This window comes from Vipera ursinii, assembly GCF_947247035.1.
Source record: "Vipera ursinii genome assembly, chromosome: 4".
Classification (NCBI taxonomy): Eukaryota; Metazoa; Chordata; class Lepidosauria; order Squamata; family Viperidae; genus Vipera; species Vipera ursinii.
The window spans coordinates 18,610,392-18,635,510 of NC_139514.1; the positions used below are offsets into that span (position 1 = coordinate 18,610,392).

Below are 25,119 nucleotides of genomic sequence, written 5' to 3' on the forward strand. Positions count from 1 at the left end.
ACAAAAAAGATAGCAAGGCAGACCAGATCAACACGGGAGGATCTTAAAATTAAATAAGTCGAAGGCAAATGACCAGAAAGCCAGCCCAGCTCCACTGCCACTAGAGCTGGGAAACCCCGGAGCAGATCGAATCCCGCCCTCTCACGGCGGTCGAGGCCGGGGAGCAGCCTGGTACATAGAACCGGGGAAGCAATACCACCCAGAGCTCTCACCTCTGAGAGGCAGCAGGTGTAAAATCATAACCACTCTCCCACAGTGGTTATATTTTACTATTTACTATTTTACTATTTTACTATTTACTACAATTTACTATTGTTACTCAGTTCTGTGAAATATAAATGGAGCGTCCATGGATACTTGGGTGTGTGTGTGTGGGGGGGAATTGCCTGTGTCAATTTGCCCAAAGTCATTCCACTGCCAACTCCTATTAATATGGCGGTCCTAAAAAAGTTGTGATGGGTTAACATGGCCCACATAAAGGGTGAGTACTCCACCAAGTTGATTTATCCAATAATTATGGTCAGTGCTTTTTTTGTAAAAGAAAAAGGTGCCGGAACTCACACATGTTATACAACCCACCTTGCCTACTCTACAAGGTTCCATCCGAAAAAGGTGCCGGAACTCTGTTCTGAGCGTTCAATGAGAAAAAAAAAAGCCCTGATTATGGTTAAACAATCTGTGTGTAGAATAAAAAATAGCTAGTTTGGAACTTACTAAAAGCAACAGAACCACAGAAGTGTTTCTTACATCTTTATTAGTGCTGAGTAATCGTCTTTTTGCTCTGATATCTGATTATCTTGTCACTTGCATGTTTCTGAGCTCCCCATCTGTCAAATTCTATCATCCATTTTATCTATCTAAATTGAGTTTCTGTTCTTTGACAAGTAGATAGGAGAAACCCATTGTTTTATCCACAGTCTGATTTATCTAAAGTGCCTTTGTGTCTTATCTTCCACAGAATGGCAACAGAACCTGAATGCAGTAAGTCAGTCACTGTTCTGCAAATATACTTGTGATACCCAATTTATTATTTTCCTCCCGGTAAAACTCTTTTAAAAGCATGATTAGTGACCCCATTAGAATGTATTTTCTGTTGTAATCAGATTAATGTCTTCACTTGATGGAAAACCAAAATTAAGTTTCAGCATTGTCTTTTAATATTGTTTTCTACACTAGAAAAAAAACTTAATCATGTTTTAGAGCTTGTGCCAAACAAAAGCTCAATTATGCTGGCATATACATGTTGGCAGGTATCCATCTATCTATCTATCTAAATTAACCTTTTCCTTTACACATTCCATAGATAACATTGTTATTCACTGTGAATAAACTATGGTAGTGACAACTCACTGTTTCCCATGGCCTTTTTAAACCGGTGAACTAGTGGTTGTTTTGGAGTTCTGCTGATATCAGTCTCACTTTGAAATTTTCTCTTCTGGAAATCTTCAGGCCATTCTCCTCTCATGCTTGGATACCCTGTTGCATCTTCATTTTTCCTTTGAAATTTGCTAAAACAAAGAGACATATATTACTCAACAGCTTCTTATTTCCCTTCAAGGCCTCAGTGATGTCCTCAGAAGATTTATGGGTCTTTAAAATAGGCTGTAGGAAATCTTGTTCAGTGACCATAACTGCACATGGTTGCTATAAGAGACAATCAGTAAATAAGAATTACCTGTATTGTCAGTGGAAAAATAGTGTTTCAAAATTCCATAAGCATATATCAATTTGGTCTTGGGGGAAAAACCATTAATAATTTAGTGTTAATTTACAGTTTGAAGTTACAACAGCAAAGAAAAAAGTGACTTTATGACCTGTTCTCAAAGTAATGACTATTGCATCAATATGGTCACAGGATTGCAATTTGGGTGCTTGGCAATGAGCTTGAATTTACATCAGCTGCAGTATTTATTTATTTAATTTATTTATTTATAAAATTTATTGGCCACCCATCTTACCATAGGGCAACTCTAGGCAGTCAACATACAGTCATAAAAATGTATTTATACAGTACATTAAAACATAAATAAATTAAAAACAGATGTTCAAATCTAATGACACATGGGGAGGACAGAGTAGAGGGAGGTGGGATCGGTTGTTATTTAATCAACCACCTCCATTGTGCTGTTCCCCCATTGGGGCCCCAAGCCATATGGCAGATCCATGTCTTGAGGCCCTTACAAAAACAGAGGAGGATTGGGGCCAGCCTCACATGGGGAGGGGGGCAAGATGCCCCAGAGGGCAGGAGCAACAGCAGAGAAGGGCCCACCTCCTGGACCCTGTCATCCAGAATAATCAGGCTGACGGGATCCACAACATGCCTCCTCTGCCAGCATGGGTGGTATGGACCAATCCCAGTGGGGTGAGACAGTCCCTCAAGTAGCTGCCGTCATGTGATTGTGACCTTCCCAGTCAACTTCCTACAAGCAGAATTAATTAGAAAAACCAGATTGGCCTAATGACTCCAGTGATTAACTTAACAACCATGTAAAAATGGTCATAAAATTAACTCTGATCACTTGATGTTCCACTTAACAACCATATCACTTAGCAACCAACATTCTGGTCCCAACTGTGGTCATAAATCAGGAACTACATGTATGTATCACAAAGAAAATGGATGATCAGTTACACTATGCTTTGAAAAAGTCTGGTCTTCCTTTATTCCAGAAACATTCCACTAACCATTGTCAAGTGTGTTTACTCACAATTTCCATTCAAGTCATTTGTTGATCATTTAAACCCGTGTTTTTCAAACATGGCAACCTTAAAAAAGTGTGGACTTCAATTCTCAGAATGTCTTAGCCAGGTTGGGGAATTCTGGGAGGAGTTGAAATCAACACATCTTAAAGTTATCAAGTTGGAAAAACACAGATGTAAATCATGGTGCTGCATCTAAGTAATTGGTTTTGGAGAGTAACCTATAGTTGGCCCTCCATCTGGTCCCTGGAGAAAAATAGGGATGCTAATAATTCTTCTGTCAGTGAACTAAGGGAGTCTGACTGTGCTGAGCCTCAAGTAACCTTCATGGTTTGTTTTTTACATAACTATAAAAGAAGAGCAAAGGATCCATCTCCACAAAGGTAACTGTGATATTAAGCCAAGTTGATCAGTGGATAAGTATCTTATTGATGGTTACCCCTAGAAATACAGAATAACGTTACAGCAGATTAACAGAATTGGAAGGGATCTTGGAGGTATTCTAGTCCAACCTTCTGTTCAAGCAGGAGACCCTATGCCATTCTGGACAAATGGCCGTCTAATCTCTTCTTAAAAATCTCTGGTGATGGAGCATCCACAAGGCAAGCCGCTTAACTGGTTAATTGTTCTCACTGTTAGGAAATTTCTCCTTAATTCTAGGCTGGATCCCTCCTCGATAAATTTCTTGTTCTGCCCTCAGGTGCTTTGGAGAATAGGTTGAGGCCCTCTTCTCTGTGACAGCCCCTCAAATATTGGAAAGCTGCTATCATGTCACTCCTAGTCCTTCTCTTTGTTAGACTAGACATACCCAGTTCTTGTAACCGTTCATCATACGTTTTCGCCTCTAATCCCACACTATCTTCATTGCTTTTCTCTGCATCCTTTCTAGAATCTCATATCTTTTATCATAGTGATCACAACTGGATGCAGTATTCTAAGTGTGGTCTTACCAAAGCAGTATAACTTTACACTTTAGCATGTCATATAACAAGATGTAGATACTAAATGAAAAAGCAAACCTACCCCCAAACCCTGAAGTTATTCTTTTCTGAGCATGATTCACAAAGAAACTTTTTAGAAACAAAGGGATGGAATTCAAGAGTTACAGCAACTTGATGGTTACCCATATAAAAACCAGTACAGGTAATTCCTGAGTTGTGAATTACAAATGTTACTGCACCCACGGCAGTCGTTCACCCTTATGAATGACTGAAGTGGCACTCCAACATTCACCCTGGTTATCCTCCCCACCCCTGTCCTGGGTCTTCCTAGGCACTAAGCCTTCAATACTGACCCTGCAAAGATTGAGATCCTTCGCTTTCTTGGTTGCTCCAGGCCTTTGGTGTGTTCGCAGAGAATGGAGGCCTAAAGTAACACAAGATCACGTGAGATCAGTGGCATGAGATCTCACACTACTGATCTCGCATGATCTCATGGTACTTTAGGCCTCTGTTCTACCTGCAACAGACACTGGAACCAAAGCCGGGGGATGCTTCCATGTGCCTCTGGAGGCTGGATCCAGGTTCTGGAGGCCCTTTTTCAGGCCACTGCCACCCAGAAACAGAATTAGTACAAGCTTCCAGAGTGGAAGATTGATCCCGCAATCCAAAGTTCCACATTTTTGTGCAATTTTTGCATTAGAGGTTCCTCTCCTTCTTCCAGCCTCCAATATTCCATTTAGGGAGAAAATTTTGGGAATGATGTAGGACCAACATGGAGATGTTTAGAGCAGTGTTTCTTAGCTTTAGCCACTCTTGTTTAGCAATAAAAAATTTGGGTTCAATTGTGGGTAATAGGTCAAGGATTATCTGTAAAGTCTGCTGTACCATGACACCAAAGTCACAGTTTGTTTATCAGCAATCCTGCCTCTATCCAGTGGTGGGATTCAGATATGTGAACAACCGGTTCTCTGTGAGGATGCTGCTTCCGGAAGTCCATTCCGGGCCTGGACAAAAAAAAATTAGCTACCGGTTCTGCCAAAGTGGCTGAATCCCACCACTGCCTCTATCCCTGGTGTACTTTTTTAAAAAAAAATTATTGCATTGAACACTTCTGTCTCTAGATATCTATGGAAAAATACATTGCTTAAATGAGCTGCCCTTCAAATTTGGCATTCCCTAACTATGTCAGACCACAATTCTCATATACTGGGACAGTGAGAATTGTATCCCTGTATCTGATGGGGAAAGACAATTCCCATAGCAAACACAAACCTACCAAGTAAAATGCAACAATTAACACAGTTGTTAATTGTTAAAAACTACCGTAAATATAAAAATGTGACTGCCATTGAAAAAAGAAGGGAATGAGCCTTTGTTACAGATTATATCTGACTGTTGATTCACCCGGAGTGTATAAGTTTCTCTTCGCCTCATTAACTTTCTAGACAGCAAGTTATTACTATAATCAATATAATGAGTCTACGTTCTTGGTGTACCTATCAGAAATACATAGACAACATAAACACGGTATATGTTGTCAAAACATGCTCCTCTTTTTGAAAAAAAGAACTGGATTTTCCAAACCGTTTTATATAATTTCTGCCAGGCATGAAATTTTAAGAATAAAATTAGACTTTCTGTTTAATTAACTAGTTCTCCTTCGGCATCAACTCTCAATGATAAGCCCCTCAGCCAAGGAAAGACTCAAGAGAGCAAACAGATAAACGCTGTGATGTTACGTAAGGTAAAGGTAAAGGTAAAGGTTCCCCCGCACATGCGTGCTAGTTGTTTCCGACTCTAGGGGCCGGTGCTCATCTCCGTTTCAAAGCCGAAGAGCCAGCGCTCGTCCGAGGACGTCTCTGTGGTCGGCATGACTAGATGCCAAAGGCGCACGGAACGCTGTTACCTTCCCACCGGAGTGGTCCCTATTTTTCTACTTGCATTTTTACGTGCTTTCGAACTGCTAGGTTGGCAGAAGCTGGGACGAGTAACAGGTACTCACTCTGTTACGCGGCACTCGGGATTCGACCCGCCAAACTGCCAACCTTCTGATCGACAAGCTCAGTGTCCTAACCCACTGAGCCACCGCGTCCCTATGTGATGTTACGTACTGCATTTAATTAAAATGAAAGCTAAAATAGTTTGTTAACTGGTCACAGCAGGTAGCAGGACTTAGTTGACTTTGACTGATCTGGGGGGTGGGTGGGAAAGGGATCATATCTGCTTAGCGCTTTCAAAGAAACTACCAGGAAATTTGAGGGGTGAGACTGAGAAGGGGGAAAATATATTCAGATATTTGGACTTGCAGTCCAAAGGATTCTTAGCAATGGGCATATTGACTAAGCGCTGTAAGATTTGAAGCCCGGATCGCTAGGAATTGTCCAAATTAGGGAAGTGTATGAAAGCATGCAAATGTGAGTAGATAAAATAGGTACCAGTTTGGTGAGGGGCCTAGAACAACTCGTCATGGCTAGCTCACCAGGGGAACAACTCGCAGAGGGACAACTTGCTGCACAAGAGTTACGCTAATATAAGAGAAATGGCAGAACAGAACCATTAAAGAAAGGATGCGAAGGGAGGGACAAAAAGAAATGCGAATGAGAAAAATGAAAATATTTTAATTTTTTTTAAAAAAATTAAATTGAATTGTCCCATGGTGAGTTGTCTCATGGTTCATTGGCCGTGAAGAAATGTCCAAGAACGAGTTGGTTGCAGCGAATTATTTATTTATTTATTTATTTATTATTGGGACTTATATGCTGCCCTATCTCCTGAAGGACTCAGGGCGGCTAACAACAATAAAACACAATAATACAAATGTTAAAAAAAAGATTAAACTAACCAGCCCCAGTGATAAAATATTAAAAACATTTTTTAAAAAACCCCCTATTCTCAGTCCAGGTCAGCCTGATGGAAAAGAAATGTTTTGAGGTTGCGACGAAAGGACCAGAGATCCGGGGCCATCCGGAGCTCAAGGGGAAGCTGATTCCACAGGGCAGGCACTCCCACAGAGAAGGCCCTTCCCCTGGGGGTCGCTAGCCGACATTGTCTAGCCGACAGCACCCTGAGGAGGCCCTCCCTGTGTGAGCGCACCGGGCGATGGGAAGTCGTTCCTGGCAGCAGATGGTCCTGCAAATATCCCTTTACATCAGTGGAAAGGTAACAGTGTTCCATGCGCCACACTACGGTTGGACGTACAGGGAAATCTTTACCTTTAATGTTAGCCTCAGATGTATGCAAGGTTAAGTACCAAAATCACAGCATGGAAATAATTAAGAATCTACCTCTTGTCCTACACTCTGTCTCTCCTACTGAACCTTCTATATCAGCTTTCCTCAATCTATTGCCTAGCACAGGGGTCCCCAACCCCCAGTCTGTGGACCGGCAGCGGGCCACAGCATGACAGAAACCGGTCTGTGCAAACAAGCAAAACCCCATCCGCGGGATGCAGGCAGCACACGAAACCACGCCCCCTCTGGTTCATCTTGATTACTTTCTACCCACTCAGCTCCCCTCACTCCCCACCATTAAGATATTGACAGAATTTTCAGAATTTCAGAAGAACATTTAGTTTCTTCATAAAGGAAACATCATGAATAATTCCAGTAGGTCCAGGAACATGTTTTTAAAACAGATTTTGACTAATACAGAATCAAATTTTTTGAGGAACAGTATTAGATCTCACTTGGGCTAAATAAAGTTTATACAATGGTTCCTTGTTAGATTTTTTTTAAAGCAATCCAGTTAACTGCTTGGTTCCTATCAGGAGTTTTTCTTCTTTTGAACCAAGCAAGGAAATCAACTAACAAAAAAGTAGTTATTTCAGGGGGAAAAAATCTACTCCTCTGCCTAATTACATTCCTGTTACACAGCAGTTATAATTCTCTATAAATTTCTGTACTCCCCACCCTGAGGATGCAAAGGCACAGAAATGCAACTGGAGTCTATGAGAACAAACAATATCTTAGGTGTGGTTGTTTTTCAACATACCATCTTTGTTTTAAGAATGCTCACTGAACAAATCACAGTCCACGCACTAAGAATATCCTCATTTGCAAACAGTGATCATGACCTATCTCTAACCCAAGGAAATTAGTAGCACATTACAAATTTATGCAACGTAAGATCCATTCAGCTATTTAAATGGAAACACAGTTGAGTCATAAGTGGCAAAGGGCAGTTACTATATGGCCAAAGCTTTCACACATGCTGACTGGAGAATTCTGGGAGTGGAAGTCCACACATCTTCAAATTGCCAAGGTTGAGAAACACCGTTTTGGGGCAATTTCACACTTTGTTTTTCTCGATCCTCTCTTCAGTTTTATTTTATTTCATTTATTTATAAGCTGCTGCAATCAAGATGATTTTGAGCGGCACAGAATTTTCCAAACCGTAATTTGGATTTTTAAAAAAGACAAAAGAATATCAAATCTGTAAGTCCGTAAATCACAATACAGCTATTAGAAATCTAATCTTTCAGAATGACCAACACACCATGCTCCAAGGTTCATGGATCTCTGTTTCAAGAATCCAAATATTTTTGCTCATTTTGATGCTATTCTGATGCATATCTGCATATGTATGGTAAACTACAATTAAGTGAAAGTTGGCTAGAACTATTTTAACAAGTAAAACTTTAATAAGGTGACACTAGAGGATCGTATATTTATATTTAATGCATTCCAGCTATAAAAGGGGGGAGGAATTGAATCCATGAATTTATATTATATGAGTACTTTTTAGCTCTCTTTCTAGCTGAAAGTTATTAACCAGGTCATTTTCCAACCCAATGATTGCCTTTAGTGCTTTTAAACTATTGTCCCTTGTGATTTTTTAATAGTTGTTTATTGTGTTCATTTATCCTAAAGCTATGGCTCAATTCACTGTCAGATCACTTACATTCCACTTCTCTTTTGGGGGGGGGAAATTATTATTATCCCCTAACCTGCTATTTTGGATGCATTAAATTCAAAACATTTTATCTTCCCAGTTAATTTTTGCAGATCCACCCCTGGGCAGGAGCAAAGGATGATTAAATTCTTTTGCGAAGCAGAGTCTGTGAAATGTTTTAACAAGTTACTAAAGGGTGTTAGATTTGAGAATGCAGAACTATCCATCAAATTTGAGCATAGAGATTGCTCCCACAGTTATGAGATATTAAGAGTTTCCAGACAAAAAGGCAAGAATTCCTAGGGTGAATTGATCTACAACTGTTTAGAAACTACCACTGCAATTTCTCAAAAATCTTTTATTTGTTCAAACTTGATCTGCTGATTTTTCTCCTACATTAACAGCAGAGGAGCTTTAACCAAAAAAAGAAATGTTTCCATCTGCCTTTCTGAACAAGCAAGATCACATCCTCTACATGTTCAAGTAGTAGCACAAAAATTAAATGGAATGTGATCATTGATCACTTGCCATCTTTTGTTCTCACAACCACATTGATTTTTTGAAGTTTTTCATTTGTTGGAAGGACACTGGATTTTGTCTTTTTCTTTTTTTCTTTTTCCAACAAGACTCCTGGTATGTAAGACCAACTGCTGCCCAGAAATGGACATGTAATTTCACTATTCCACAAAAGGAAAAAAGCATCTGGATAGAAGATAGAAAAAAGGAATTAAGAGGTTCTAGGACTTAATTGCCTTATCAAGATACTCATGACCCCTAGGTGACCCTTTTGACCATGAAAAAGCTGAACTGGTTACTGGTGCTTTGATGAGAGACAGCCAAAAAATTCTAGACTTGTAATTTACAGCAGACTGGGAAACTGAAAAAAAAATGTTGCAGAAGAAGGCTGTGGCAAAACAGAAACAATTCAAGAAAAAGCAGAACTACCAGAACCACCTATGGACATTCCACCTTCTTCACTTTCCTTAATGGATGCTTCTCTCTCAGAAATACATTCGTCCAGCATGAAAGTAATTAATGCTGTGCTCCGACTGCTAGTCATTCCTTAATTTATGACTTCAAATTTTCTCCTCTTAGCGTGTTTTCCCACAAGTGCAGGGTCTGTTTTTTTCTATCAACCAAGTGTTGATCCATTGGTTGCAACAGGAACTCACCAGCCAGCTTGTTGCCCAACCCTGACATTGTGGGCTGAGAGAGAATGACAGGCCCAAAGTCATCCAGCCAGCTTTTATGCCAAAATGGGATTTGAAGTCATAGTCACCTGGTTTCTAGTCTGGTGCCTTAACCACTAGACCAAACTGGCTTTCTGACTTCAAATCCAATGCTTTCCTCAAAACTTTAAAGTAACTCATTTGATGATGAGTCTGACATAAAAGGAATCTTGCTTATTTCAGTGGGGCTTTTAACTGAATGGTTGCATTGCTGGCTAGGGATAAGGTATTATTTGCTTCATCAAAGTTTTGGATGAGTTCATATCATATGTAAGCATGGCTTACAAACCCATGGCTAGATTTTACAGTATGCTAGGTCACAATAAACAGCACTTATTTATGTGTAAATATGATGTGTGAATCCAGTAACCATTTATCTATCTTAGTAACTTTTTAAAATTCCTTTTGCTTTTTTCCATTCCACTAATTACTAATGTGATCAATACTCCCAAGGCAAGGGAGTATTTTACTCAACAGCAATTAATGACTCTCTCTCTATATATATTATGTTCACTGTAATTAGAACACAATAATAAGGTGCTAAGTATTCACAATGTTTTTAATTGACCTTCCTTCTCATTCTAGCTTTAGAAAAAATAACAATCCCTCTCGAATGTAATTATTACACATTTTACCGTACCTATTTCTTGACTGTGCTAATGTGCATAATGGCTGTATAGACAGATAATTACTTTGATGGAAAATGGTAGCTCTTATCTTCTCCTCTCAAAAATGAGATCTACAGAAAATGGTTTCAGGGAGTTGAGAACTCTGTCACTACACATAGATTGTATGGTGCAACTGATTCTCCAGTTTATCTGTGCAGGGCCAGAGTTACTATCAGAAAGACTTTCTCTAATAAAGGAGAATATGTGTAACTCAGGATTGGAATGAGGGGTCCTTGGTGCTCTCTGAGCTTGATTGTTTACTTGCAAACGTTTCATTACCCAAACTAGGTAAGCTCATCAGGGCTAGTAGGTGGTACTTAGTTTGAGCAATAAAATATTTATAACAATTAAGCTCAGAGAGCACCAAGGGCTTTCTGTAGTTCAGGAACCACTACATCAGTCTTGGACCTTCTGGCTCTAATATCCAACATCTTTCTTGTTAGTTCTTCTACAATCTTTTGCAAGTGAGGAAGCAAAAAGTGCAACAAGAAGAAAAAGGAGATCTCAGCTTTCCTTCTTTTGGGAGAGAGATATTGATCAACTTGGTCCTGAAAAAGCAACTACTGAATTAGCTACATAAATAAGCAGAGGATCACTTTCATTTCAAGGGCTTTCCAAACCCTTGAACCATCATTAAACTCGTGGCCACTGCTTTGGGAAGCCCAACAGATTGCCACGTACCATCTTTAAGGAGAAGAATATGCACTTCCTATCTGAACTGACCTTATGGTGCACATGGAGGGAAAATATTAAAATATTTGATGTAATAGCTATGTTCATGTTATATTCTTAGCCATGACTAACTGCATATAATTTTTAATCATGATTTACTCAAATTTCCAAATTTCTTGGGTTCATAGGAAATTGTCCACCATAAGCATTCTGGCTGATTCTGCACAATAGTCTTGAATAAAATGGGCTTCTCTGTTTTGTGTACAGCATATTGTTTGAACATCTATGCCTCTTGTCTTTTTTTTTTTTAAACTGCAGAAAGGACTTTAAGAGAATTTTTTTTTCTGATAGAGAAGGAGAACTCAAAAGTCAGTTTATGAGAGTGGGGACGCTAATACCAATGGTGGTGTTGATGCTGGCCTGAGCATTTAGACTGATCTTTACATAGAATCAGTCTATTTCTTACGATAATCAGTAGTCTCCATAAAATGAATCCACTTTTCTCTCATCACTTACAGTTGTTCAATTGTCTATATCTTATAAACAATTCTCCTCTATAATCCACCCTAGGTAGCCTCCGACTTATGACCATAATTGAGCCTGGCAATTAGGGTAAGTCATGATAGTTGTAAAACACATCTTCCATGTGAGCAACATGATCTTATGACCTCTTTTGCAGCAATTATAAAATGAATGCAGCGGTTGTTAAGCGAACCCATTGTTTGCTATGGGGCATTTTTGCCAGAAACCAAAAGTAAAAATCAGTTTTCAGCAAAAATGTTGTAAATCAACATTTACAACATGTGACTGTGGGATGCTGCAATTGGTCATAAATGTGGACCAGTTGCTAAGCCCCAAAATGTGGTCATGTGACTGCTGGAGGCACCTGTCAGAACCTTAAAATCGGATCATAAGTACCTTTTGAGGGAGTTTGTTGTAACTCTGAATGATCACTAAGCAATCAGTGGTAAGTAAAGGACTACCTGTATTCAGAGAAATACCAGTATACTACAGTAAGATAGAGTACATATGGACAGGTACATCATGAGAATAATGAAGAGCTAAAGCACAAAGAGAAAGTGCTTAAGTTACTGTTAAAATGTCTTCTCTAACAATAAGACCCAGGAAGATAATCATCCAGTTGGGACTTATAATAAAATTCAGAGGGTAGAGAATTAATATGTATTATACAGCCATTGGTAAACAAGAAGCATCGATTGCATGATCTGAGGATTCAGATCAAATTGGACTAACAATACTTTGGAATCCGTAAATACAATTTGTTTTCTAATGCTTGTTTATTGAAATGGTGTAACTGAGAAAAAAAGAAAGTTATTGTTATAACAAGTTCTTTATTCTCTACTATTCAGCTTTCTAATGAAACAGAAATTTATTATAAGAGATTAAACATTCTCATAGATAAAATATCATAGTTGAACATTTATAGAATATTTCAGCTGTCTTTATGAAATCATTAAATAACGTTAACACAACAGATTTAAGAAAGATAATAATTGCATTCCATTAGTTTTATCCTCTTCTAGCAGTATTTTCTTTGCACTTGATACATTTTAATTCTGATTATGTAAGAAAGCAATTATGTACAGCTCCATAATAATTTTAGTTCCTTCCTTGTCTAGTTATTTTTATTTATTTTATTTTATTTTATTTTATTTTATTTTATTTTATTTTATTTTATTTTATTTGTATACCGCCCTTCCCCCGAAGGACTCAGGGTGGTGAACAGGGACATAAATACCAAAATACCCAAAATACAGAAATTAAAAACAAATTAAACCCTAGTGCCCAAATGCAGAAAATAAATTACATTAAAACAATAATTAAAACAAAACCCATCAGACCAGGCCGGCTTGTTCAAACAAATAGGTTTTTAGGTCGTGTCGGAAGGAGCGAAGGTCGGGAGCCATCCGGAGCTCAACCGGTAAACGGTTCCACAGGTCAGGCGCACCCACAGAGAACGCCCTCCCCCTGGGGGGGGGTCACCAGACGGCATTCTCAGAACGGCGGCACCCTGAGGAGGCCCTCTCTGTGGGATCGCACTGGGCGGAGGGAAGTTGATGCTGGTCGCAGGTGCTCCCTAAGGTACTCCGGACCCATGCCATGTAGGGCTTTCTAGGTCATAACAAGTACCTTGAATCTCACCCGGAAGGCAACTGGAAGCCAATGCAGCTCACGGAGCAGAGGTGTAATATGGGAGTATCGGGAGACCCCCAACACAACTGGCACGGCTGCATTCTGCACCAGTTGGAGCCTTCGAGTGGTCCTCAAGGGCAGCCCCATGTAGAGAGCGTTGCAGTAGTCTAACCGAGAGGTCACAAGCGCATGAGTGACTGTACGCAAGACATCACGGTCTAGATAGGGCCGTAACTGGCGCACCAGGCACAACTGGGCGAAGGCCCCTCTAGTCACAGTTAATATATGATCTTCTAAAGAAAGCTGTGAATCTAGGAGAACTCCTAAGTTGTGAGCCCTATCTACGGGAGGTAATAACTCACCCCTCATAGTGAGAGATTGAATGATCTGAGTTTCCTGAGATGCTGGCACGTACAGCCACTCCGTCTTGTCAGGGTTGAGCTGAAGCCTGTTCCTCCCCATCCAGATCCAGACCGCCTCCAGGCAGCGGGACATCACGTCGAGGGCATCACTGCGGTGGTTTGGGGTCAAAATGAAAAGCTGGGTATCATCAGCATACTGATGATACCCAACTCCAAAGCCACGAATGATCTCACCTAGAGGCTTCATATAGATGTTAAACAGGAGAGGCGAGAGGACCGACCCCTGAGGAACTCCACAAACGAGAGGCCTCGAGGTCGATCTCTGTCCCCCTGCCAACACCGACTGCGATGTTATGCACACACTTCTTTAAGAATAACATTTCAAAGTAATTTTTAGATTCTGTCTACATCTTTCTTAGCTGTCCAGATCGATAAGAAACATTGTGCACTGTGTGTGAGAGAAATGATTTTCCAGTGTGTTCCTAATTACTGTAATTTTTGTAAGCACTTACAAAATTAGTAACATCTGACACACCATTTTACAATTGAAAACTAATTAAAAGTCAGTTATCTTTTCACTAAATATCTGCTATTGCTTCCTCTTTTCTAACATCCATTCTTTTGGCCATCCAGTTCCTTTTTCAGTTTACTATTTCCCAAACTAGTTATCTGTGGTTATAAACCAGAATTCCAAACACATAGAGCAGGGGTGTCAAACTGCCGGCCTGCGGGCTGGTTGCATCATGCGGAGCCTGCGCCCACCCCAGCTCCGGCAATGCAAAAAAAGTTGTGATATGTCGTGACACGTCATGTGATGTGACAAGTTTGACACCCGTGATATAGAGGTTAAGGCATTCAAAGACACTTGACTTTGAATTAACCTTAATCTTTTAGACAGGCTAAACTTGTGATTTCCTACTCTTTCCCACTTCTGCCTCCTCTTAACCTATATTAATGAAAAGAGAGCAAGTGGCTAAGTATCAGTCAGGTAAAACTAATTACTATTTGAATTGAGTGCAACTCCTATTGACCACATAGATCAGGGGTCTTCAAACTTGGCCCTTTTATGACTTGTGGACTTCAACTCCCAGAATTCCTCAGCCAATGTGCCTGGCTGAGGAATTCTGGGAGTTGAAGTCCACAAGTCATAAAAGGGCCAAGTTTGAAGACCCCTGACATAGATAAACCTTGACTGTTTTCTGGGTAGTTACTGTATATGGCACTGAGTGTGACACGATTCAGTAGCTAAAGGCTGCTCCTCTACCCATCATGTAAGTTAACACAAGCTGGGAGCTGAAGAGGCAATACACTTTCCTGTCAGACAGAAACTTTCTTCCAAGAAAGCAGAGTTATTGTTTTGGCAAGGAGAAGAACGGAGCCTGTGAACGTGAACAGAGATAAGAAAGAAAATGATGTTTGGCATCACAAAATGGATTCTAGGCAGCATTGATTAATTGAGACATTTTGATTCCAGAGCAGTTTGGGGGAAGGTTTCCTGACACTGATGGGGGTAGGGTTCAAAGACTACTAAAAAAAGAAGATGGGGGCCAAGGAACATGTCTTTCTGCCCTAGATGGCTTCTGAGCCTACCAGCTCAAAAGACATTTTGCACTAATGTAATTAGTGGAAATTGAGGATTGCAGAAATAACTACATGCATAAAAAGCAAAGTTTACTAGAAGCACAAAGCTTTACTTTGCCAGAAATCAAACAGATAAACAAATTGTGCTTGATCAGGCACATACAAATCAAGTCTCCACTTCTCTGCTTTACTGCCACATCACAAGGAAAAGAGGGTGGGTAGGAGAGTAGAAAAGAGTCTAGCAAAGACAAATATCTTAGGTAAGTGCCGTTTGATTTTCAAATAATCTATTTTCTCAAAAGAAACGCATCTCATCTTATTTATGTTTAAATAAAAGGAAAAATTGCAATGATTTCTGATGTGCACTGAATCAATAAAATATTAATGACAAAATAATTTGCTGCTATTTCCAGAATATTTTTTTTATTTAATCTAAAGCCTTGTGATTTCTTAGTGGTCTAAATACTAAACAGGCCCATCCTTGATTTTTTTTTCAAAGGTAGCCGAGATCAGCTTCTAAGTATTGCCATCATGAGGGCAAAAAGCTACAACTACACAAAATGTTTTGGGGCTCAGTGTAAACCTTGCTTTCCTCCATCAATAATTCTTGTTTTACTCTTCTGTGCATCCCAGGAGCAGATGAAAAGAACAATGCAGAGATGGCCCAAATGGAGGGAGCCTCTGTGTTTGGAGGCCAGAAAGAAAGGTTATCCTGAACTTATATTTTGTTCCAATTCAGAAAGCACTTTAGGTTAGGTCAGGGGTAGGCAACCTTGGCTCTTTTATGACTCATGGACTTCAACTCCCAGAATTCCTGATCTAGCATGGCTCAGCTTGGAAACCTCTCCCTTTTCCCATAATTGCATCTTGGGTGCTTGGCTACCAGCCTGCATTTATGGCCTACAGTTACATGACCACGATTTACTCCCCCCCCCAGAAACTAGCATTTACCTCAGCTTTCCACCCAAAAACGTTTATTACAATGAGCTCACTTAATGACCATGGCATTTGCCTAATGACTGCAGGGTTAGCTTAACAACAGCTGATTTGCTTAATAACCATAGTGATTTGCTTAATGATCGCCACAACAAAAATTAATAAAAACAAATTGGTCACATGATGACCCGCTTAACAACCAACACAATTTGCAACCTTAATTCCTAATTTAATTAGGGTCAAAAATTAAAGACTCCCTGTAAAGTTTCATTTGGGCATGAACCTAATCCAGAAATTAGGTTACAATACAGCTCTTTAACCTGGTTTAAATTGTAAGGTACACAAGAAATGTACATGTTATAATTTTTCATTTCTGTTACAGGAATAGGCATACAGAGGCACTTAGCTAAGGTATTTTTAAGAAAGGAGATGAAGTAAACTGGAGGAATAGAGAGAAACTATATACACTGACTTAAAACATACTTTTAGAATAGTGCACACTATTGTAGAATAGCATATAGCTTATGAATAACATATTATTCAATTTATATAAGGTTTATTCTTTATAAAAAACTGTCTAGAGTTAGTATTTTAAAGTATAACTATGCACCAAAGTGCAGCCATGTTTAACCGAAGCATGAATTCTGTTACACACATAGCTTCTAGATCATGGGTGTCAAACTGCCGGCCTGCAGGCCGGACGTGTCATCTGGAAGCCACGCCCACCCCATTGCTGGCAATGGCAAAACTGTCCCGATACGTTGTGCAATGTCACATGATGTCGTAAGTTTGACATGTCTGTTCTAGATGAAAAGAAGACACTCTTATAAACAGGGGAAGAGATAAATATTTTATAATTGCAATTATCCAGTTTGGGTAACAGTTCACCTTGTAGGTAAGGCTATAACCTTACTTAGCAGGATGTTACAAATCATGCCACAGAAAAGGCAGGGGAGATAAGACAGGAACAAAAGGGGCTTTTGAGCTAATAATTGGAGGGTTTGGTAATTGTAATGGTTGCTAGGCGGTCGGAAAGCATGTGACCAATTCAAACCTTTCAACTGGGTTTCAGTTGGATGTGGTATGATGCATGGGATAGGATATAAAAGTCAATGCTGAAATTCATTCAGTGTGGCCTTTTATTTGCATATAGAAGGGCACACCATCTTTTGCAAAACTTTTAATAAAACTTGTTTTGTTTTCCAACACCCTTCAAGTTGAATTTTTATTCCTCACAAAATGAATGTGGTCTAGGCACATGGCAAACTGATTCATCAGGGAGGGAAATTAATAGTACTTTAGAAATGTTCATTGCAAAATAAACTGCAATGTGAAACAATTGTCACAAATGTACATCATCTGTTTCTGCCATTGGCTCAGAGAAGTTATAATCAGCTTGAATATCAAGTAGAGGAACTCCACCTTTATACAAAACTTTAAATAAAAACAAATAGCCTGAAAACACCCTTCTAATACCATACTCCCATAGACTAGTTGGTACATAACAATATCTGCTCAACTGAAGACTGAATTAATTTCATTACTGCGGTTAACAACTAGTCTCATTAAGCCTAGAGCTTTTTGAAAAAGCTGGTATAATTTGAATATATACATGCTTGTGATTAGAGATAAAAGTCAATGTTCTTCATATCATTATCTGTACACACGACAACACTGCTTAATTTCTATCGTACGTGTAGTCTAGTTAGGCAACTTATTGTCTCTATTGTAATCTTCCAATCTGGTATCTTCCAGATGAATTTGGCCTACAAACAACATTACGCAAGGCAGCCTGTAAGTTATAATTTTAATTGGGCTTTAGGATGTGTATCTTTGAGCGCCAAAGAATTGAGGCCTTTGAACTGTGGTGCTGGAGAAGACTCCTGCGAGTCCCTTGGACTGCAAGGCGATCAAACCGGTCAGTCCTAGAGGAGATCAACCCTGACTGCTCTTTAGAAGGCCAGATCCTGAAGCTAAAACTCAAATACTTTGGCCACCTAAAGAGAAGGAAGGACTCACTGGAGAAGAGCCTAATGCTGGGAAAGATTGAGGGCAATAGAAGAAAGGGACAAAAGAGAATGAGGTGGCTGGATGGAGTCACTGAAGCAGTAGGCGTGAGCTTAAATGGACTCCAGAAGATGGTAGAGGACAGGAAGGCCTGGAGGAACGTTGTCCATAGGGTCGCGATGGGTCGGACACAACTTCGCAGCTAACAACAACAACAACAATCTTTGTTATACTTGCTTACTATAGGGGATAAGTGCCATTAAAGTACTTTTGAGTAAACACATATCAGTGTTTTTCCTTGAAGAAGTTTTGCTTCTCATCCAAGAAGCTTCATTGATTCCGGTAGAATGGTGGGTTGGGAAGGGGAAAGGAAGGATCAGTTCTGACATGATGGGGGTGGTGGAAGGGTCATATTTCTTTGCAGTCATCTGGTCCTTAACATTTAGGATCCTTCCATTCCCTCCCCCTACCCTGCCAGAACTGATGAACCTTCCTGGATGAGAAGCGAAACTCTTCTTCAAGGAAAACCAAAGAAAGTCCAGTGGCCTTTTGAAAAAGTACCTCTGAGACAACCATAACCTAGATGACTAAGAATCTCCATAGACCCATATCAGTTATTATACAAATGAGCCTTTTCACTCAAATTGGAAGAGGAGTGGCATAGCAGCATTTTTGTTTGTGCAACTTGTTTTTTTATGCTAGTGGGGAGAAATCCAGGTACAGTGGTACACAAAAAGGGCCAATTTCCATTTGCCTTGGGATATTGCTGGTAATTAAATTCCAGGCTAAGCCATAAGCCTTAAGGATAAGGAGAAATGTTGAGGTTTGTGAATTAAATGCTTTCGAACACTCCCTTTGTTTCAATGATAGATATTACCAAGTTAAATAAGGGCATATTCAAATCATGTGTATTCAAACATGTGAACTCAATCAGCACTAGTAAATACTTGCCTAATCAAAGCTAGTTTTAATCTGTTATTTTCGTGCCATGTTGATCATTCAAAGTTTTTCGCTGCCATGCTACCTAAGAATTGTGGGGCTTAAAATCCAGCAAATCTGGAGGCAGCAGATTTGAGAATCTATTCCAGACATGTCAAACACAAGGCCTGGGGGCCAGATCCAGCCCGCGAAGTGGTTTCATGCGGCCTGCGAAGCCATCTTGGAAACAGTGAGGGAACAGCCCCCACTGCCTTGGCCCTGGCCCAGAGACCCTCCTCCTGCCAGAGACCCTCAGATCTGTCCCATTCCTGCCCAGGCCCCCATAGGCACCCTTGATGCGAACGATATAGAGTTGGCCATGCCCACCCAGTAGGCCATAGGCACTTTAGCCATGCCCACCCAGTAGGCCACACCCACCCAGCCCCCTGAGGGCAACCGCAATGCTGATGCGGCCCTCAATGAAATTGAGTTTGACACCCCTGATCTATTCTATGGACCAAGTTTATTATAACATACAAGGTGGACAGATCAATGGTTTTGCAACGTCTTTAGACTGTTGAACAGAGATAGAAGTTAATAGAAGATGTACATGTTGATATTTTCCAGTAAACTGCAGTTACACAACTGTTAAAAACAAATCAATATTTTACCGTCACCTAAATTAGTCTGTGGAAATGAATTTTTTTTAGAAAAACAGTGAATTTTTATGGGTTAAGAATTTTGAAGTAGCACCCAGATTTTATTTTAAATTCTACAATCCATAAGCAGAAGGGTTTTTTCATAAATAACACCACTTCCTAAGGAAGAAAGGTAAAAGTTGTCAATATTTGTTGATCTGTCTTAATCCCATTTGTCTAAATTTCCATGTACATAACTTGGAATGCTGAAAAAGGAAGAGGTAATAGCAATATTAATACCTGCAAAATTAATTTATAAAATCATCCTTGCCCCTCCTCCACAAAACACCTGGCACACTTTTATCCTCCTAAGAAAATCTCAGTGGGTCAATGCCATCAGGAAGACTCCTCAACAAGTACAGTACTTTGCAACCTGTTAGATACCCTATGATAGATATTTAAAAGGAGTATTATTAAAAATGAGGATGCAAAATCAATAAGATCCATGATGAATTCCCATAGTATTTATGTTCTTTAGCTGGGTAAGTCCAACACAGGCTCCAAGAACAGTCTATGCCAGGGGTGTCCAAACTTGGTAATTTTAAGACCTGTGGACTTCAACTCCCAGAATTCCCTAGCCAGCCAAATATATTGGGATGACAATTTCCTAAATTCCAAACAACATACCTGAATTCTCAGAGATGCAGCTTTAACATGTTTGGAAGATGCTACACTGGAAAAGGGAGAACAATACTTCCACAGCACTCAGAAAAACTATCTGGACATAACACATAGTTATGTCTATGACTAAGAAAGACTATGAGGAGCTGACATATGTATAAAAACAAATGGAAATATCTAATGTTTAAGTTGGGATAGCTCATGTAGTACACGAGATTTAGGACAAGATGGCATTTAGCTAAATAAGAATCACTGACCTAAGACAAAGCAATCCCATTCTGGCTGCTAATAACGCTACTGAACTCACTTTTTGTTATCCAAGCAAGCTACAGAAAGATTTCGGAGTTTGGGAGAAATTGACGACGGGTTTTAAAATTGTTTTAATTTTTAATTGTTGAGCTAATTTATTTTGGGGCTGTTTGTTTAATTCTTTTTTAACTTTTGTATTTATTTATTTATTTATTTATTTATTTATTTATTTATTTATTTATTTTTGGGACTTATATGGGGACTTGTATTGTTGTTTTTATTGTTGTTAGCCGCCCTGAGTCCTTCGGGAGATAGGGCGGCATATAAGTCCCAAAAATAAATAAAATAAATAAATAAATTTAAAAAATGAAATGAAGTCCAGAAACAAAGCAGTGTATATTCAGAGAAAAGCTTCATTTTATCTTGTTAGGAGCCAATACTAAGTTTATTTATATATTTATTTATAAGCAGGGATTTTTTTGTCATAGAATGCACCAGAACGAGTTCTGGTACCTTTTTTTGATGGATTTTCCAGAATTGCATTCTTTTCCTATTGTTTCCCTTCCTATCCTTGTTTGTTTTTGAAAATGCCCTAGGAGGAGCCATCAGGCACTGGAGCACCACAGCCAGAGCGTGGCTTGATTGGCTGGTTCAGACCATGTGGTGTGGGAGCCGATGGTGGCGGTGGGAGACACATAAACATGGAGGCCCTCTCTCACGAGAGGGTGAGCGAGCCTTTTGCCTTCCCTTACAGAAGGTGGGGTGTGAGGTTAAAAAGAGGTGAAGCAAGAGGAAAGAAAGACGGCTGGCGAGGAAGCTTGCCCGACAGCAAAACTTTGCTGTTTCAGTTCCTTGGGTAGTTCAAAGGCTGGGATGTCTACAAAAATCTCTTTTTAGTCTTTTATACTTTATATTCAAACTGCAGAGGGGAAGAATAAGAATAAAGCCAATGTCTTGTGATTTGGAGGTATTATTATTAATAATAATATATATTAATTCTGTATTGGTCATATGTAAAGCACTGTTTATAAGATTTATAATTTGTTTCATTCAGGCTCTCTACATCAGGGGTGTTAAACTCGCGAAGTCACATGACATCGCGCGATGTATCGGAGCTTTTTCCCATTGCCGGCAATGAGGTGGGCGCGGTTTTGTGACGTGTCTGGCTCGCGGGCCGGCAGTTTGACACCCCTGCTCTACATGGTATTGAAAATTAATGTTATGCACCCTTTAAATGAAGATGACACTTTTAACATGCAAATGAACAGATAATAGAGACAAAGAAAAGATTCTGAAAATTAATGTCGCAAAACTCAGGCTCAAATCTTTGAACTTCCAAGTATATATAGGTAGTCTTCAACATATGACCTATCACAGCCGAGAATCCTGATAAAAATAATTACATGAAAAGCCTCACCTATGATGATTTCTATGACACAATTTCAATAAAACAGTTTTATGATTCCATTCAGCTGACCCAAATTTGACTTTTGATGCTGATGCTTAGGATGGTTCATAATGCTTATATATGCATACAGCTGGCTCATAATGAAATGAGGCGGTGATGCTTACAATTTCTCCAGCAATGGGAACATCAGAACAGACCTTTCCTTGGGAACAAAGCTTAAGGCTCTGTCACAAAGGAAATTACTTCCTTTCAATGTCTGAAGGCTAGTCATAAGAGTATAAATAAGTAGTAAAAGGTAATTTAAAACAAAATCCTATTTTTTTTAAATCCAGCACAAAACCCAGCTGAGTTTATTTCAAATAAATTTATTGAAGCACTCTGTTGAAATTTTCAAGATGTATAAAAAAAAACATGGGAGATGAACCAGGGTGTAGTCAATGCCTTCCCTTCATCCCAGGGGTCTTCAAACTTGGCCCTTTTATGACTTGTGGACTTCAACTCCCAGAATTCCTCAGCGAGGCACACTGGCACACTGGCTGAGGAATTCTGGGAGTTGAAGTCCACAAGTCATAAAAGGGCCAAGTTTGAAGACCCCTGCTTTATCCCGTGTGCTGAAGAGAAAAAAAGCAGCCCAATCAAAAAAAAAATTTCTTTTAAAAAATCTAAGAAAAACAGATATAACTTCATATGAATCAACCAGGAATCTACAAGAGTTGTGGACTGGAAATAGTTTGAATTCAAGTTTTGGAACTATTGTAGAAAGTGAGCACCTCAGAATATGTCAGAGTACCTGCTCCTGTCCTCACTTCTCTGCTGCTCTACTTTTCCTTCTCACCTCTACTGTCAGTTTACCAAGCAGTTGAAATCTGCCTGTATTGCCTCAAGACCAACAGATTTCTTTTTTTAACTCAACAATTTTGCCTTTCTTGTAAAGGAAATGTATGCCGGCGAAGAGATCCGGGAACTAAATGTACGCCCAGTCAGACTGGAGTGAAGCAACCTGCAGATGTGAAAAAGCACTCCGGGCTCAGGAATAAAAACCAGATGAACTAATGTTCCAAAGCTCAGGGACCAAGGCGAGATCCAAAGCGCCGTTACCCACATCATAAAAGGACTGTAAAGATTTAGATAGCATCTCTTTTTTGCCCGTGCCTCTTGGGAAGGGCTCCTTCTTCCAATGTGTTGACCTCCAGATGGGTAGGATTTAAGCTTTCTACATTGGGGGAAAGCAACAGGTTGCAAAGAGGTTCTCAAAGCACCTCCACTTACAGGCATCACAAGCCTTGGTGGAGCAGTGGGCTAATGCCTCCTTAAGTAACACCAGCTGCCTGCAATTAGTGCAGGTTCGCATCCCACCAGGCTCAAGGTTGACTCAGCCTTCCATCCTTCCGAGGTAGGTAAAATGAGGACCCAGATTGTTGGGGGCAATAAGCTGACTTTGTAATAATGCCGCATGGGGGGGGGGCTGAAAGCCCTAATAAGCAGGCATATACATAGAATGAAGGCTATTGCTAAGCACATTTGTTGTGCTTAGATTGTAAGCCGCCCTGAGTCTTCAGAGAAGGGCGGGATATAAATGGGATTAAAAAAAATGACCAAAATTCTGGGCCCAGTTATGGTTGTAAGTTCAGGACTACCTATACTTTCTTCTTGCAATGGACCTACACAAAAAACAGACAAAAAAACAGAGCAAAACAGACATATAACATCTCTACATAATGACTGCTTCACTCAATGAGCCTTGGTGGAGCAGTGGGCTAATGCCTCCTTAAGTAACACCAGCTGCCTGCAATTAGTGCAGGTTCGCATCCCACCAGGCTCAAGGTTGACTCAGCCTTCCATCCTTCTGAGGTAGGTAAAATGAGGACCCAGATTGTTGGGGGCAATAAGCTAACTTTGTAATAATGCCGCTTGGGGGTGTGTGTGAAAGCCCTAATAAGCAGGCATATACATAGAATGAAGGCTATTGCTAAGCACATTGATTTGTGCTTTAGATTGTAAGCCGCCCTGAGTCTTCGCAGAAGGGCGGGATATAAATGGGATTTTTAAAAAAAATCAGTCGTGCAGAACTGCAAAAAGACCCGCCAAGAGAGGATCTCCTACCTCAGCCTTTCTTTTTCGGCTTTTTTGAGTTGCGAGTCCCGCTCCAACACCTTGAGGATCTGCCGGGCTTCCTCGCCATTTAAGAAACTCAGATCTATGCCGCGGGATGACCGACTCATTCTGGATTTGGCGCTCTGGAGGTCAGCCCGGCTGTTCACCTTTGACTCTCGCGCAACGTCACCGGGATCACCCGGCGCGCCCTGCCTGGAAAGCGCAGCTTCGGATCCAACAAGCGACTAAGGAGGCGACGGGGCGGCAATAGTTCGCTCGCTCTTTCTCGTGAGCCGGGACAGGGCGAACTAAAACCGGTAGTCAAAGCGCCTAGCCCCTACCTGCCCAAGAGACACCTGAGTGATTGACACTTCGTTTGACTAATCCCAGCAAGAGCGCTTGAGTCCGAAAGTCGGAACGCGCCAATCGCTAACTCGGAGAGGGGCGGGATCTCCCTTTCTCAAGGTGGCTCGGAGTTAGTCCTTCTCAAATATTTGTTTTTTTAAAGGCTCCGGGACAGAAATGTTTGCTTTGGCTCCGGCCGACGCATTTGTAAAGCTGTGAGAGATAACGCAGTGTAAAGATACGCGAAAGGAGTGAATGCAACTTCAGCTAGTGGCACAAGTTTGAGAGGCGCTGTTATTTTTAACATTCAAAGAGACTTTGGCAAAAGTCAAATAGCTATGGTAGAAATTACAAGTCAGAATACCCTGAATTTGTATTTGGCATATTTGTATCTGACTTGTAAAAGTTTGTGTCGTGGGCTTAGCATAGCCATCCCAACAAGGATGCATCAACTCTCAGAACTCTCAGTAATAACCATGAAGTTGGGGAGGGGGGATTTCTGAGAGTTAAGAACTACACATACAACACACAGATTAAGGAGAGCTAGCTTAACCTGTGTGAATCCAGCCACTCCTGCTTTATTAAAAAAAATAAGCAAATTATCATATGGGTTTAGTCCACCACTAAAGAAGATGGACAAGGAGAA

At 40.2% G+C, this 25,119-nt stretch overlaps 1 protein-coding gene across 1 annotated transcript in view; it reads right to left on the reverse strand.

The window, feature by feature from the left end:
* Window positions 1–24,330, reverse strand: part of EXPH5 (exophilin 5) — a 63,747-nt gene extending 39,417 nt beyond the window's left edge. The window contains exons 1-2 of the mRNA XM_083362640.1: window positions 24,138–24,330; window positions 1,351–1,508 (exon numbers count right to left, since the gene is read on the reverse strand). Coding sequence (XP_083218766.1) covers window positions 1,351–1,508; window positions 24,138–24,256 — 277 coding nt within the window. The 5' untranslated portion in view covers window positions 24,257–24,330. The remainder of the gene's footprint in view (window positions 1–1,350; window positions 1,509–24,137) is intronic.
* Between the last annotated feature and the right edge of the window lie 789 nt (window positions 24,331–25,119).